This window comes from Octopus bimaculoides, chromosome 23, assembly GCF_046866305.1.
Source record: "Octopus bimaculoides isolate indiv1 chromosome 23, ASM4686630v1, whole genome shotgun sequence".
Classification (NCBI taxonomy): domain Eukaryota; kingdom Metazoa; phylum Mollusca; class Cephalopoda; order Octopoda; family Octopodidae; genus Octopus; species Octopus bimaculoides.
Genome location: NC_142950.1, coordinates 38,149,207 through 38,166,906, shown reverse-complemented (window position 1 = coordinate 38,166,906; position 17,700 = coordinate 38,149,207). Strand labels below are relative to the sequence as shown.

Sequence of the window (17,700 nt, the reverse complement as noted above, 5' to 3'; positions counted from 1 at the left end):
CCTTACACCACCCACAAATCTGGTCGGTGGCTTTCAACAGGTTGTCCCGCAGAAATCTCCAATTGTCTTCCACGTTGTATGATGCTATATCCCCTTCTATTTCGTTAAATACTTCAAGTAACTTGTCTCTAAGTCTCTGTCCGTTTGCAGGGTCTTTAAGCTTCCACACCCTTCTCCTCCAAGCCTGTCTAATTCTGGGCACCCATTTTGCCTTGATCCCAAAGTCGCTAACTACTAATCTATGTTGTGGGGTACATTCTTCGCCAGGGTAGGTTTTGGCATTTATAAGCTGCCCTCTTTCCCTATTTCTGGCGAGGATGTAGTCGATTTGGCTAGAGTGTCTGCCGGAGCGGTAGGTGACTAGGTGACTGGCAGGTTTCCTGAAGTTGGTATTGCAGACCATAAGATCGGTTGCATCACAGAACTCCAGCAGTCTGGTTCCCTCCTCGTTGCGGGAACCGAAGCCATAGCCTCCATGTATGCCATGGAAGCCTCCAGCACGACGTCCGACATGACCATTGAAGTCTCCAGCCACAAAGAGAAGGTCCCTGTCACTCGTCGACGAGGTAGTTTGCAAGAGGGTGTCATAGAATTGGTCTTTCAGACCATCTGGTAGCCCCGGTTGAGGTGCATAGGCTGAATATATATATATATATATATATATATATATATATATGTATATATATATATATTGATTGATTGATTGGTCGTGTGTTCATATATATATATATATATATATATATATATAATGTCTCAATGTGTTTGTGTGTATCTCAAGAAATATATACATACATGCATATAACTCTTCTCTTATCTCTCTTTTTCTCTCTCTTTGTTTTTTTTTTTAGAACTGGAGCAGTATTCAGAGGTGCTTTGTATCTGGAAAGTGGTTTTTAATTTAAACAAGCTAAGATCCATTATAGACAATATTGTGAAATGTTACAAGGCTAGTTTATCTTGTCCTCAGTATTTAAAACCTGTACTCTCTACTGAGAAACCGACTGGTGTATTGTTACCACGTGTCTTCGACAAGTGTAACGACAATAAAGGCAAAGACATCTGTCAGTCATATCTTTCTATTAATAGTGAAAGTGAAGTGAATATTATGAAATTCTACCGTTTTTCCTCTTCGTTGGTAAGATATATATTTCAGGAGAGTACGGTGAATGCTTCTTTCCCATTTGAAGCAAAAGAAACAGAATCTAACATCATAGTTGACAACAGTAAAGAACCTGTCATTGTGTTGGGCCGAAGTGGTACTGGCAAAACCACTTGCTGTCTTTACCGACTCTGGGACCATTATATCACCTATTGGAAACAGGCTAACATCTCTGGCAGCCCATTGTTTCAGAAACTTGTGACTAACTCATTGGATCACATCAGAGATAACAAGGTGGCAGGACACCAGGAAGAACAATCAGATGGTGAGACATTTTCATTTGGTTATTCTTCATTTTATTAAAATTATTTTTGAATTCATTTCTTTTAGTAAGCCTCATATGGTATACATTAGCACTTGTAGCTTGGTGATAATTGATTAAATTTTTTACAGTGTTAAGCTTAGATTCGTTTTCAGTTCTTTTGTTTAACTTTTAACATCTTGCTGAAAATCCAACTCAAAAGCTTGGTCTTGTAATGATATTGAGCAGAAAATATCTAAAAATGGGTTTCTTTATTCAACTGCTTATAGTGTCTTTACTTGTGGTTGTGCTCAAAGACACAAGTTGCTCCAGTCCACCCAACTGGTTAAAATGAGTTGTACCTGTAATTTAAAGGGCCAGCTTTGTCATATTCAGCGTCACGCTGAATATTACTGAGGGCTAAGTTAAGTGTAGAGTGCTCAGCCACTTACACATTAATTTCATGATTGAATCAATTGGAACCGTCATTGTCATAACCGGCAGTGACAGTAAGTAAATTGTGATGAACAGTTTTGGACAATATTTAATAATATTAAGGTTGAGATGTCAGAGGAGGTAAATAAAACACTGCTGCTGGTGGTGGTGGTGGTACTTTTCTTTTTTTGTATTCATATGTTTATCTCTGTGTAACAGCCAAATGGCCAGTAGCAAGTCACCTTATGGCCAGTTTGTGTATCACAAGTTCAAATCAACTGAAACTATCTTATGTTTGTGAACAGAAGAGGTTAATTTTACATTGACTAAGATTACCTAAATTGTGTAAAGAAGTAGGTATATGAAGCTTGTTTGGGAAAGTTACCTGTATTAAACTAACCTTCTCTCTAATCTCTTGATGTTACGGAAGCCAGAAGTGAGTTTCAACCTTTTTGGGTGTTTGTCTTTTGTTTTTTTGATTTATTGTTTATTTTCTTCAACTGTTTTCCTAATGGCATTATAATGATTATGCTTTTATTTCCTCTTCTATCAGAAGAACAAAATGAAGACGATGAAAGCAAAGATGATTCAGAAAACTACTGCCATCTTCATCAACTGTTTATTTCACGAAACAATTGTCTCTGTACAGAAATGGAAAAACACTTCAAAAATCTCTGTATTGGTGAGAATATGAGTGAAAACCACATGGAATTTTCCGGGTTATGTTTTCAGGATCTTCAGGACAACAATTTCCCAATATTTCTAACATCCAAGAAATTTTGGGTTCTTTTAGATGCCTCGCTTGGTTCACCATATTTTTTCCCTCGAAATGAAGACATGACTTTGAGAACAGACTTCAAAAACTGGCTGGATGAAGATTCCAGCAATCTGTTTGACATGGACATCAAAGAGAATAGCGTTGGTGGCAATTTCCAAGATTTTTATGAAGTAACATATGACATATTTGAGAAGGAATTTTGGAATCGAGTTAAATATCCAGTACCTGGCTGTCATCCCACCCTTATTTGGACTGAAATTACGTCAATCATAAAAGGCTCTTATAAATCCCTGCTTTCAGAGAAAGGTTTCCTATCAAAAAATGAATATTTGGAGATTGGGAAAAAACAGGCTCCGAATTTCACCTCAGACCGCGAAAAGGTTTGTAAACTGGAATTTTTTCTTCTGATCTCTAAATTCACACCAAGTTACCTATTGGTTTCTGTACACTCGGTGTTTAAATATTTTGCTTAGATGAATTACGGGTGTACTGTCTATGTTTATCTGGGTTGATCTCCTATATTGTTTGTGGTGTTTACTTAAATATCCCAACATAAATTTCCCCATTGTAACACTTTGAAGATATTCTTCACTTCCTCTCTAAAGCAGATATTTTTTAGCATTGATACACACACACACAACAAATACTGGTTTCAAGTCCTACTGATGTGTCAGTTCTTTTTTTATCTGAAAATTGTGTCTAATTTTGTGATAAAATATTTTGTTTTTATGTTGTTTTTTATTTGTAGGTATACCAAGCATTTGTGAAATACAATAAACTCTTAAGAGAAAGACATCTGTTTGATGAGATGGATGTTGTTTTTAATTTATTCTCTCGGCTTCGTAATTCCCAATCAACCCTCTGCCCCATTCATGAGATTTATGTCGATGAAGTCCAGGATTTTACTCAAGCTGAACTCTTTCTGATGATATTACTTGTTGAAAATCCCAACAACATGTTTCTCACAGGTGACACAGCCCAGAGTATCATGAGAGGTGTTGCATTTCGATTTTGTGACCTCAAGTCACTCTTTTATTACCTAAAAGAGATATGTTCAAATTTAAAGCAACTCCACTCTATCAAGGTACCCCAGAAAATGCATTATTTGACCTGCAACTACAGGTCACACAGTGGGGTGGTTTCATTGGCTTCTAGTGTTCTTGATTTACTCAACAGGTATGTGGCCTTTTGTTTTCTTTGTTTATTATTAAATGTTCTTACCTTAAATTCTGTCTGCCCCATGGAAGGATGGAAAAGTATATGTTAAAGCTATGATGATGATGATGATGATGATGACTATGTTCTTGTGATGTGTTGAAACTCCTTTGCACTCATGTTACACTCCAGTTGCTTTCATAGCAAGTTCCTGTTGTTTTCATATCCTGTTACATTCTCACATCATCCATGTTACACTCTTACAATCCTCCTGTCACGTTGAAGTTGCACTTGTGCCACACAGCCTGACTTAAGTAACTTGCAAGTGTCATTACTGTTAATTTTTTTATTCAACATTGAAACTTGCACATACAAACAGGCGTCCCTACCATGACACTCATGTCAGACAGTTACAGCACTTGTGTCACATACTTGTTGCTCATGTTACAACCTCTTCTGTTCTCCTTACAACACTCTTCCCTTTACACTATTTTTACCTCTCACAATGTCATATCACTGTTTGATATCCTTCTTGCAGATATTTCCCAGAATCTTTTGATAAAACCGAGAAAGATATTGGAACATATGAGGGCCCAAAACCCAAAATCTTTGAGTTCTGTAATAATGAGGACTTGGCTATGTTATTGGGAGGAGACAAACAGACAACAGATCTGATTGAATTTGGAGCCCAGCAGGTATGTATGAAAAAATAATAAGGTACTCAGATATCTGGATGGTTGTACATTTACAGATTTTTATTGTGATGAATCAATGAGTGAGGTATCTAAATATTGGTAAGTTCATTTTGTCATAGGCATGGATCAAAAATAAAGTATTTCTGTAGTCATTTACCAATATATATTGGCAACTTTATATTCGTCAGAAATGGAATGTTATCAATGTAGTTGTTATGTTCCCATAATTCTTGGATGGATTTACCTTTGGCAAGGAATCTACAAAGTGTAGTGCTACTTTTAGAATCCAATTCTCATGTATTTCAGATTCTCTGAATTTTCTCAGACAAATCATAATGTAAAGATCCATAATAGTTTCTTTTGTCTTATTTGATCTTCATTGAATCCTTCTGGCTTCCACTTTGTTGCAAGGTAAGAATATAGCTAAGCTTATGTTGTTGTTTTTGTATTGTTACTATTGATAGTTTTGTTTATTTTTGGTGTTGTTACTTTTTCTTACTCTCTCATTTTGTTCTCTGCCTTTTCTCTCATGTTTTTGTCTCTTCTATTTCAGGCTATTCTTGTGGCAAATAATCAAGCAAAACAGGAATTACCCAGTTTTCTTTCATCTGGAATTGTTCTCACAATTGCTGAATCAAAAGGCTTAGAATTCAATGATATCCTTTTGTACAACTTCTTCAAGGATTCTCTGGTACAGTTTCATTTTTATGTTAATATAATTTCCCTTCCAGCCTCTCATGAAGGCCACACATTCTTCACATACTTCAAATTGCTTTATTAAATTTCATTTCTTCATCACACATCATACACAACATGGGGGGGAAAAAATTGTATTTTAGTAGTTCTGCAACCCTGTTGATTATTGTGGGACACACACACACACACACACACACACACACTGCAGCTGGTGGTGGTTTTTTCATGCCACCGGGTCTATTGAGCTGAAAAAAATGGGGAAAGGAAAAGTTCCATCTTGTAGGTGGGGTTGGGAGTGACTTTATACCAGGTGTTGAAAGGCTAAAGTATAAGAAGACAAGCACAGGTATCTTGCTACAGAGGAGATCCAAGGGTGGCTGGAAGGAGATGAAAGAAGACAAAGATGGAGTGCCAGGCTGAATGGATGTGTAGATGTGTTTGATATCAAATAAAAGAACCAGATGATGTTACAAGAAAAATCTCTTTTACTATATTTTATGCATCAGTCATTTCTAGTAAATTATCAATTGCAGGTGACTGATGAATGGCGAATAATAACAAGCTATTTGCAGGAATTAATTGCAGAAACCAATAATGAGAGCGAAGGAAATGGTCAAAGATCAACTGAATTAAACTTAGGTGAATCACATTCTTTGTTGTTGTTTAGCTTTGAATCAGTCTTCATCTAATAGATCAATGACATTTCAGCCATAATTATACCCTTTTTTCCTTAGGCATTGTGTATCTTAGACTACATTATTCAATGTAACTTCTCTTTTCTTGGTGATTTATTGCTGTTATCTATCAGATCAAGTTATATATTTATTATTAATCCTAGTTAAATTCCAGCCCCACCTCATATTAAATATGTTCACATTAAATTATGTTTTTTTTTTTTCTTTTATCAATTTGTGAAAGCTGTTGAGAAAGTCTAAATGTCCGGAAATTTCCCACTTTCCAAATTGTTGCAGCTTAATGGTAGCACCAATGTTTAGAGGGGAAAGAATGACTGAAATGTATGAAATATTAGATTAACAATCCAAGAGTCATGGGTTCAAATTGACTGTAGTGAATATTCCATAAAACACATTGTAAATGAATTGGTAATATACATTTGAGTAAGAACAAGATAGAAGAACTTCAATGTGAAATATTAGACAAACAAGCTTCTCCCAAATAGTATGACATGAAATTTAAACAATTAGAAAGACATGCCACACAACAGGTATACTGGACAATAAAAATAACTAATGTTTTGTTTTGTTTTTTCTTTGCAGATGTTCTTGATTCCCAGAACCATCCTCATCCTTTAACCTTTGACCCAAACAAGCACAAGGTTCTAAACTCTGAATTAAAGTATTTATACACAGCACTTACAAGGGCAAAACATAACATTTGGATTTTTGATACATCCAATGAAAAACGAACTCCAGTTTTTGAGTATTTTCAGGTTCTGCGTTTGGTTGCATTTGTTGATACTTCTAGTGAAGGTATGCAGTTTTCCATCAGATGGCTTAAAATGTTTGTAGAGGTGATAACATTGGGTGTGTGAAGTTGTTTTGGAGTGGATCTTTAATTACACTCAGTTATATGATCACATCAGACGAAGGAATGTTGAAATGTGTGTGTGTGTGGATGTTTGGAGTTATGTTTTGGTAGACATGTGAAGGATGTGTAAGATGAGTAAAGTTATGTATAAATAACTTGATGAGTGTGTAAAAAAACTACAGTATATATATGGATGTGTATGTCAGAACAAATTTGTACATGGATAGTTGTGTGTGTGTGTGTGTGTGTGTGTGTAGGATATATATATATATATGAATAAATTGGTATGAAAGTATCACTGGTGTGCCTATGTGTTTATTAAGGGTCACTGTGAAACTATCTGGCTGTATCCCTGCACTTGTTTGTTAAGGATCATTGTGAAAGATCTTGACACCTTAGCAACAATTGTGGGAAAAACTGACTCCTCCCTGCTTCTCTCCATCTGCAACTATCCCCCTTCATGGGCCACAGATTATCAGTGTGTACTAGTGAAAACGAGACTTCCTTCATGAATAGGATTCGCTTCAACCTCACCATTACAATTAGATACAATGTCTTAAATTTATAAGGAAGGAATTTAATAAATTTAATCAGCTTCATTGATTGGAATGGAAAACAAAGCTGTCTTCGTATAGGTCCTGATGTCAGAACATACATAGATGTAATCAGATATCACAAGGCATCTTCTACAGAGCTCTACTGATTTTGCAATCTACCACCATTTAACATTCAAAAACAATCAGATCCGCTAGATTACAGCCACTAATTACAGACCCCCATTATGCTACGAGTGTTGTTTTTGTTTTTATACATGTGTGTGTTTTTTTCTCCTATCTTTAGACCCTGACAATACTGAATTTGCCAGAAGCTCAACACCAGAAGAATGGTTTATGAAAGGAATGTCTTTCATTGAGCGAAAACATTTTGAAATTGCTATAAAATGTTTCCAGAAAAGTGGTCACAAGAATGAAGAAAAGGTGGCAACAGCATTCCTGTATGTTCAACAGGCTCAAATGCAAGACTCAACTGCCAAGAAGTGGAAGCACTTCCTCATTGCTTCCAAGTATTTCTTTGATTGTAACATGTGTATCAGATCAGCATGGTGTTTATCTGAAGGGGGCAAATATGAACTTTCTGCCCGTCTTTATCGAAAATGTTGCAAGGCATGTATTAGTACATTTGTATTTCCTCTCTCTCACCCACACACATACACTTGGGATGGGTCTGGTTGATGTAGTTGACTGATCCCCCCTCTTGCAAAATGGCTTTTCTGTTTTGAATTTTCATTTTTTCTTTTTCTTAAAAAATTGATCATTAGTACAAGGAAGCTGCAGTGAATTTTAAGAATGCAAAGATGTACGAGGAAGCTGTGCAGTGTTACCTAAAGATCTCCTTATATGGTAAAGCAGTTGATGTCCTCCATGATGCCAAACAGTATAATCATGCCATTGAATTAATTCAAGAATACAAAAGTCTTCAACAGGTTGATTATATAATTTATTTTTAATATTCAGTGTGTGTCTTTGTGTTTGTATAAATTTTAAAATAAATTTACATTTTTTTTTACACAAACATTGAACTGTGAACTAAAATGACTTTAGGTGAAATCTTCAGAAACAGATGGATGTATATAATATAAAGAAAATGGAGTTTGAACACAGCACGACTGGTTTATTTACATAATAGTCAATTTCATAATGTCTACATACGTTGCAATATCTACTTTCATTCATATTTTATAATTAAAAATTACATTATGAATTTAGAAGATAAAAATCTTTTTACATCATATTACTAAAATTTTGTTCTCATATATTGAATGGATGAAAACATCTGTAAATTAATCGATATAGAGATAAACCAGTGGACCCTTGTGATGTAAGACATCCTTAGAAAGAAGAATTTCTTTCTATACAAAACTATATATATATATATATATATATATATATATATGTATGTATATATATAATGTTTCATTCACAATGGCTGGTGCTGTGGTATCATTGTAAACTGCTAGAAGGGCAAGAGAGAGGAAACTACAGAAGATATCAAAATGTTGAACCAGGTCATGAAGGTTACAGAGAAATATTATTGCAAAACTGATTAGGGATAGTATTTTCTTGGATGGGGTGCAGTTGGGCTTTGTTCTAGAAAGTGGTACCACTAATGCCATATTTCTAGTGAGACAGCTATGAAAGAAGCGCATATCTGAGATTAAACCTTTATGATCTCTTATTTATTGATGTAGAGGCAATTTTTGACAAAATCCCTCATAGTGTAATCTGATGGTCTCTAAGGAAACCAAGAGTAGATGAATGACTCACAAAGCCAGCAATGAGTTCAGTGATAAATGTAGTGTACAGGTAGAAGTCATGAGGTAGAGATTGTTTATTGTGGTCCTGCAAGCCATAACAGATGCATTTTAAGACCAGTTGTATTGGACGCTCCTCCTCTATGCTGATGGCTGAGCTCTTATAGTAAAATCTGTAAGAAAAATTGAAGTAGAAATTCCAGGCATGGAAGTAAAACCCAGAATTGAGGGACCCTAAATTTTTAGCATTCAATTCAGCCTACAATGTCATTCTAAAAGTATACAAACACACCATTGAAATCTGAAAGGTACATGATTAATTCAAAACAATAATAAGGATTACATTTCACAGAGTAATGTGAATATTAAAGGGTTAAAGTGTACTTAATGAAATAAAAAGTTGTAATAATTAGCCAAGAAGACAGGACTGTTATAGCATCAGGGATAAAGCTGTACTCTGTATGCAGAAAAAGAGTCAGTAGAAATTCCATAAAGTGTTTCAACAATGAATGACACAAGGTCATGTTGGGGTTACAGGCAGGTTAAGGGAGAGAAGGTAGATTTCGTATCCAGCAGATGCACAAGGGAAATGAGCAGTAAGAGTGTTAGAGAAATAGATCCTTTCAAATGCCCAGATGGTTCACTAGAAATGATTGATAGCTTTTGTTACCTCTGTGATGTGATTAGCTTTGAAAGGGTAATAGTTAGAATAAGAACATGTTGGAGAAAGTTCAGAAAGCTATTACCTCTACTGGCAAGACTTGGCCTGGTGCTAATGAATCCTGTCACTAAGCTGTCTATCTATCTCTCTATTTATGTACACATATATTTCGTATGTTTTTGTATGCTTTTCTTTCAAGTCATATGGTGATTCTGCACCTGAGGGGTTCATAGAGAATTGTCCAACAAAAGATATATGCTACCTTGCTCAGCAAGCTGCAAATCTTTACTGCCAACGTAAGGATTTTGAGAAAATGAAGGCTGCCTTGCTTCATTTCACCACATTGGAAGATCAACTGAATTTCCTGGAGAAGAAGAGACTCTTCAAAGATGCTGCTGAACTGCTCAGAAATAATGGTATGGATTAGCATTTCTACATAGATTATAAACCAGCTTCTTTTATTTGTTGATGTTTGTCTTACTTCAGGTCCTGAACTCCTTATAAAATTCTAGGGATGCTGTTTTGATGTAATTTGGATATCTTAAATTTGATAGTCATTTAACTCCGGGGCTGAGAGTAAAAGAGGATGAGAGTGAGAGAAGAAAAGAAGGAGTTGCTTGTTTCCAGTCTTCCATGGAAGACATCTGGTCACAAGGGCATGTATTTACCTTTCTTGGAAACAGGTGAGGGTTGGTGATAGGAAGGGTATCGGATTGCAGAAAATCTGCCTCAATAAATTCCGTCTGACCCATGCAAGCATGGATGAGTGGACATTAAATGATGATGTTGATGGCTGTATAGCTCTGCTGATCAATTCCAAAATACCATTAACTTTTTATTGACCCACAATATCTTAGTGGTCACCTCTATCACAATGCTGTTTGTGCCTCTCCACCAATAAGCATATGTGACAGTTAATTGACTTAACTAATTAACTAAATTTCTAAACCTTTTGTTTGCTTCCACAGTCACAGCTAAAGTCATACATAAGAATTTTTATTTGTTCATTTATTTAAATTTATTTTCTCAATAGGCCAAGTTCAGTCTTCAATGGAATTACTTTGGCAGAACAACTTGTTCTCTGAGAGTGTAGCAGTGGCAGCCACCCTTAATAACAACAACCTGTATGCTGACTGCCTCTATAAACAAGCTGGACACAGGTATGTTGTGGCAAAACTAAAGTCAATGCGTGTGTCCACACCGATGCCATCCCCTGCTGCTGCTGAGGGTGGGGATAATGGTGACATTGACATTGATATCTCAAGAAACGTCGAAGAAGATTTGAGGAATGCTCTGCTGCTTTATAAGAAAGAAGGCAACAATTTTGGTCTGGGTAAATGCCACCTGTTACTTGCTAAACTGAATGAAACTAACACCAAATGCACCATTGATGCAGTGGAGGCCTTCAAGCTGTTCAAATTAGTGAAGGTTCCAATTGGTAAGAGGCATTTTTCATTTTGCTTGAAATAATTCCACATTTTCATTCTTAGTCCTTATTTTCTCTTTGTCCATCTTTTTGTCCCTTGAGGGTACATCCTGATATCTCATCTCCATCATCTTTTCTCTCTTTCCTGCGGAAGTAGCCATGTTATTCTTCTTTGACGGGGTGAGGCTGAAAACTTCCTGACTTTCGGTAAAAGAAAATACAGGAGGATCTGTTAATTATGATTTTATTCAACATATTCCCCTCTCAGATTCACACACACTTATTGCAGCTACCCTTCAGTTTTTCTAAGCCCTGCAAAATAACTCAAAAGGAGCTTTTCAGCGCCCCCCCCCCCCCCTCATACAGCCGCACAGCTGTGCCCGTGTCCTCTCTATCATACTTTAGCCTCTCAACACTTGACTCAAAGCCTCCTCTCTCAATACTATGCCTCCATTCTCTCAAGGAGTCGCACAAGTTACTTGTTCTCCTCCACCCCCACTTGTGCTTTGCCATGAGAAAAAGCACTGAGTACATTCTGTAAACTGGTTGGCATTAAGAAGGACATCCAGCCATAGAAACTGTGTCAATGCAGACAATGGAGCCTAACACAGTCCTCTAAGAGTCCATTGGATCATGTTGAACCATCCAACTAATGCTAATATGCAGATGGGTTGGTAAATGAAAGGTTCAGTGTCTAAAGAATCAGTAAAAAAGACATTTTGAAGTTTGTTAAATGGTGAGGTTGTTTATTTTGAAGGTCGTTTGTGGTGATTACCAGATGAGAAACCACAACAGTCCCTGTTGTGGATGAGACTTCAACTGACCTCAGGGTGAGACAGCTCTCTCTCTCGTTTGACAAGGAATCATTGTGTAGAGAAGTAAGTCTATTTTGCAAGTATACAACAAAATGATTGCTTGAATTTGGACTTGGATCTCTTTGCTGGTAGTCCCGTACTTTAATCACTCAGCCATTATTACTTACAGCCTGAAGTAGTCAGTTTCATGGTCACAAATTGAACTGTTGCTTCTAAGAGGGAAAAAGGATGAAGCTTTGCCTGGCAAGATTGTTCTAATAATGTTCAGTTGTTCCTCATTGATTTCGTTGATGAGGTGACATTCTTATGTTGGAAATAACTTCTAGAAGTAGAACTTCATGAACAAGGGAGGATTCAACAATTCTAGTAAATCCAATATACTCGTTGCAATACACTTTTTCCTGCCATCTCAGATGAGCAGTGCCATTGACTGCCAGTAAGAGTTGGAAAAAGGTGTCTTAGAGTTTGTTACTAGAAGCTTAACTTCATTGGTAATGCATTTAGCTTGGATCTGTCTCTCTGTAAGCTGTTGAGTAGAACCCCTTGCACTCTTCCTCCTCCTCCACTTCATGGCTATTTTCAGTTGAGTTTCTTACAGAGATTCGTGCAAATTATTCAGCATTGCTTTCCCTTTGCTCTTCCCCACAACACGAATCTTTAGGAACTTTATTTAGATGTCTGTATGCTGTCAGCAAAGGAAGGCATAGAAAGAACAGGCACATTGTCCTTCCTTTCTCGATTATTTTAAAAGTGCTCGTGCACGCGTCCACACACACAAACACTGTAGATTTGATGTTGTTATTTGAAACAAAGATCAAAGTATATCACTGATGTGAGAGCTAACCTATGGAATCTTTGTACCTCAAGGTGGACTTGGGCAGTTATAGTTGTCATATCTACTGGTACTGTGTAGCACAAATGACTTGAGACAAAACTGTTAACTCTTTGGTTGGATTTCCAAAAAAGCCCATCAAACTGGCCAGCTGTGATTGTCCTGCTTTATTAGATTCTAAAACAACTTATTTTAAAAAATTCTGTTCACTGATTTATGTTTTATTTCTTTTGCAGGTTGTTTAGAAGCAGTTCAATTCTTCATGGATCTTGAGCCTCATGATTTCTATAAGGAATCGTTTTGGAATGTTATCAAGGAAAGTTTTGATTTACTAAATTTGATGAAAAGTCCTCTGCCAAGTTCAAACCTTGTGATAAAATCATATTTACCATATTTTGGTCTCTCTTTCAAGGATGATTCTGTGTGGAAATCTCACACAACAGAACCATTGTGTTGCATATCTCTCATAGAATACAATGTTTGTAATAGAATATCTTATGCAAGTTTTACTTTTGAGAAATTCAAATCATGGCTGAATAAATACCTCAAATCTTGTATTCGGAAGTTATTCCACATGCTGTACCACAAGCTAATCATCCACATCATCATAAGTACACCCTGTCCATTTGAATCTGAAGAATTATGCCAGTCTTCAGAAACTTGTTGTTGTCATTTGGCAAATTTTTATGGAAGTCAACATGGAGATTTCTGCCGTTTTCAGGAGAAAAAATGTATGCATCTTCATAAATCCAGTACTTTACCTCATTTTGATATTCGTATACTTATCTGTGAAATGCTTCTCACTATAAAGCTACAAGACGATTTTAAAGAGTTTAAATTCTTTGCAACTCATCTTTATAAAGCCCTGATTTCAAATTTAGATCAAGATACCCATTTGTCAAACTTCTTCCATCCAGACAATATAACTGCCTTAAAAATGTGTATTCGAAAACATTATATAATGATTTTTCAAAGGATGACTCTATCGGAAAAAGTACAGTCTTCAGATTTCTATTTTGAAGTAAATGTGTTATTCAGCTGGCTAAATATTAGATATGATTTAAGCAAATTCATACAAGAGATGCACCAACAAATTGGAAAAGAATCCTTTCCAAAGGTGTCTATTGTAAACTCATCTTTGGTTTCTTCTGACAACAAATACATGTGCATCTACCAACGTTTCTTTGATTCTTTGTATTTTCTTTATGAAAAACGTCAACCATTTGAAGCTGTCATTCAATTTTCTAAATTTTGTGTTTTGTTTCTAAAAAAGAGGAAACGTATTCTGCCAGATTTGCACTGTCTCTTATTGTGGATTGAATTCTTTATGACAGTAAGTTTTATGTTACTAATGAGACACTGCAAAATATCAGTTGTTCTCCCTGCCTCTCAGATTTCCTCAATTGATATTATGGATACACTTCAATCAGCATTTTCAGAAAAGCTTCAAGACATTATAAATTCCAGTCGTATGTGGCTCTATTTGAAATTTCTAGAGGAACGTGTGGCCAAAATGGTCAATTTGGTTTTCAGTGACAACATTTTTCAGTGTTTACAAAGAAAAGATGTAGAGTCCAGGAAACTTGCAAAGCGTGTTTTCATTTTGGGCCTTTGTTACATTCATTGTTTTTCTGAGCATCCTTTTGAAAAAATACCTGACCTTGAATTTTTAATGAAATGTGGAAATGTTACAACTCTAGTTGAGGATCCCTTATTAAGAGTGAAAGATATATGCAGACTGATTACAATAAACAAAGATGAAGCATGTAGGCTTATTAAAGATACTATAAAAGTTTTGATGCAGACTGCAGAATATAAAATCTCTAGATATTATTGGATGTTTAAAAATAGGAAACCATTAGGACTGCAGTTTGTTTCTGATAAGCAATTGTCAATGTTGAGGCTTGAAATGGCTGACACAAGCCCCACAGTTGTCTCTGAAATTGACTCTCAATTAACAGAAAAAATGGTGGAAATTCTAATAAGTGATGACGAAAAAGATAAAAAGAAGGATTCTGTGATACAAACAAAAGCTGTTCAGGTGATTACAAATGCTTATCTGAGATATAGAAATAAATTATTGAAGGAGCTGAGATCGTTAGAGATCCCAATTAACTTACCTTTAGTTAGTCCAAGTGAGAAGTATTGCTCGATTTGTAATGTTTCATTTACCTCAAAGCAATGGATCACTCCTTTTAAGATCAATATTACTAATAATGGAAATAACAGTTCTGATGAGAAAGAAACTTTATTTAAACACTTGAAAAAACCTGCTCATTCAGCAAAGATTTGCCAATTCAAAACATTCTCCAAACTCTATGAAATTCGTTTTCTTCCTGTTAAACAAAGAGCCAAAAATTATCTTGATTTTGATTTAGCTTCAAACAATGAAGAAATTCGATTTTATTTCGATTTACTGAAATTAAAATTGCAAGAGTTTGATAAAAACATGGATCAAATTTGCCAAAATGCAAACTGGACAGAAACTGAAAAATTGGAAACAGTTGCTAGAAACATTGAATATTTTATGGAGAAAATGATGAAAATTCAGGTGAGTGTCTTTTCTTTTCTTGATAATATCAAAATCCATTTGATCAGATTTTTGGTGAGATATGTCAATTTGACATATGTTACAAGTTATATCTGTTTTCTGAAACGTCAAAGACCGACATATATTTTGTGGCTTTCACACTGGCCTTATTTTAGTTTGGTCCATTATATCATATGTAATTTTATTATCTAGGATCAATCTGTCATCATTATCTGATGTTATTCCACATTTTATCAAATGTGTTCTTTAATTATTAAAAAAAAAAAAAAAATCCCATTAAATAGTAGGTGGTTGATTTCAAGGAAATTTGGCTGCTATTTCTAGCTGCTGTAGTGTCTATATATAGATGCACACAAAAGAGTTTGCCACAGTCTTGATGTGTCAACCCCTGTTATGTGGAAGAAATTTTTTCTGCTAAGTAAAGTTTGAGGCCCAGGTTCAGTTCTCAGCTGCAAGCCCTTCCTTTCACTGGCATTCATAAGTCTACTTACAGAAAGATATTCATGGAGCAAATGGTAATTCCACTTTTCTAACATTGTCAACAAGAATCTTCAAGTTTAGAGCAACATTAATATTTTTTTCAGGGAGCATTGTTTGGTGTGGGGGAGGTGTGATGTTTGGTCCATGTAAATGTCAATGTTTAGCATTGCTTGTTGGCGCTAGAATGGGATTAGATAATCAAAAGGCTGACCAGTGATTGGTTTTGCTTACATGGTTCTCTAAACAGAATCTGTCACATTGTCTGTGGTACTTGCAGTGGCAACAGTATCATCATCATTTGGAAAGGTTTTAGACAACAGATTCAACAGACAATGGGCTTTATGTTGCTTCCTGTTCCGATGCAACAGGAACCAATTTGGTTTCAGTTCTAAGATCACCAGTCATCAAACAAAATCAATTTCTTTCCTCTCCCCTGAAATCTCATCTCTGCCAGTCGTTTTCGATGTCATTTCTCTCAGTCACTGCACTGTGGCCAGGCTGAATCATTGACTTGGGTAATATTATAAATTACTTGTCAGAACCATTTAGCTAAGTTTAAAAAATCAGAAAATTAATGAATTAAATAACTAAGTAAAAAAAAATCAAAACTATAATTATTGGGAAGTAAAAGAAATCCAAAAAATTTTTCTCAATGTCTAAATTACATTTTTTGTTTTAATTATTTTTCAGGATTCCTAAGCAGGAAATAAACCTTTGATGTGAATAATTTTGTAGCTGAATGGCACAGACCTGTGTAATGCAGCTGAAGAATTATTTTGGAATATTGAAGAATGAAAAAAAACCATGTGAATGGGAAATATATTAGTAAACTGTGCATTGGTTCACATGTTTGCCTGAGGGATATGTCTACCCACTCATCCATTTGTCTGTGGGTTTACTCTTTAGCAATCAATCACCACCTCTGACCTCAGCCATCCAAGAACTTTTGAAATGGTCTCCATCATTTCTCACAAGCAGGTCAGGTGCATCCATGTGCTTCTGCAATCCAGTCTTTCTGCTGTCCACTCCTTCAGCCTCTTCCTTAACACTCCAATGACAATTTGTATGACCCTCCCTTTTTCTGCAACCCCACAATCTGCTTGTCTCCCTCTCTTCAGGTCCTGGTTTCTATCTTGTTGATTTCTTTTTCTTTTATATTTACTTTTATTATCTTTTGCTAATTTCCTTCAATTCTGGTAAAATTTAAAAAAAAAAAAAAAAGTTCCAGACTAAAATGCAAGAAATGCTGCAACTGAGAAGTGCCAGTTGTTTTTTTGCTCAGGGCATTTGGTGTGTGCAGACTTGTTTAGTGCACAGCATGAGATCTCTCAACCAGCAAAAGGGAAAATATTTTTTTATGAATAAAAATATAAAATGTGAACAACATTATACTTCTTCTGTCATATTTGTTTATCCAATAGGATTCACTTGTGGTGGTAAATGGTAAAATTGCTTCCATGACTGGCTGAATAGTTTGAATTACATCTACCAACATTTATTATAAGGGATCATCACTGTTGGACTCCTAACACTAAACCTCTGCCCCTTTGTCGTTTGTGTAAGCTTCATTTATCAATATATAAATATCTATATATGTATGGATACTCTGTATTTTGTATATCAAACCCTAACTTCTTTGTCCACATTTTATTGCCCCCATACCTGCTCACCTGGATTCCTCTTATAGCAACTCTTTACTCTGTGGAGTTGGAAACTGAAATGAGCCTGGCATATGCATGTAGACTTGTCTAGACCTCACGAGGGTTGTAAATGGACCATCATCACCCTCATATAAGTAATGTATTCATTTCTTCAGCAAGGCACTTGATTCTTTCCCTCCAGGCTATACCCAGCTTAGTTGAGGGGGGGAGGGTGTCTTATTTTCTGAGGACTTGGCGACCTCACTGGTGCCACATA

At 35.8% G+C, this 17,700-nt stretch overlaps 1 protein-coding gene across 5 annotated transcripts in view; it reads left to right on the top strand.

Moving 5' to 3' along the window:
* LOC106869001 (uncharacterized) overlaps positions 1-17,169 on the top strand; it is a 43,796-nt gene extending 26,627 nt beyond the window's left edge. For all 5 annotated transcript variants that reach the window (XM_089340441.1, XM_089340443.1, XM_089340440.1 and 2 more), the window contains 13 exons: positions 849-1,424; positions 2,389-2,993; positions 3,362-3,789; positions 4,307-4,463; positions 5,017-5,154; positions 5,693-5,798; positions 6,437-6,649; positions 7,548-7,870; positions 8,026-8,190; positions 9,879-10,095; positions 10,713-11,117; positions 12,989-15,303; positions 16,474-17,169. In XM_089340441.1, the coding sequence (XP_089196567.1) occupies positions 849-1,424; positions 2,389-2,993; positions 3,362-3,789; positions 4,307-4,463; positions 5,017-5,154; positions 5,693-5,798; positions 6,437-6,649; positions 7,548-7,870; positions 8,026-8,190; positions 9,879-10,095; positions 10,713-11,117; positions 12,989-15,303; positions 16,474-16,482 (5,657 nt within the window). In that variant the 3' untranslated portion in view covers positions 16,483-17,169. The remainder of the gene's footprint in view (positions 1-848; positions 1,425-2,388; positions 2,994-3,361; positions 3,790-4,306; positions 4,464-5,016; positions 5,155-5,692; positions 5,799-6,436; positions 6,650-7,547; positions 7,871-8,025; positions 8,191-9,878; positions 10,096-10,712; positions 11,118-12,988; positions 15,304-16,473) is intronic.
* The last annotated feature ends 531 nt before the right edge of the window (positions 17,170-17,700 follow it).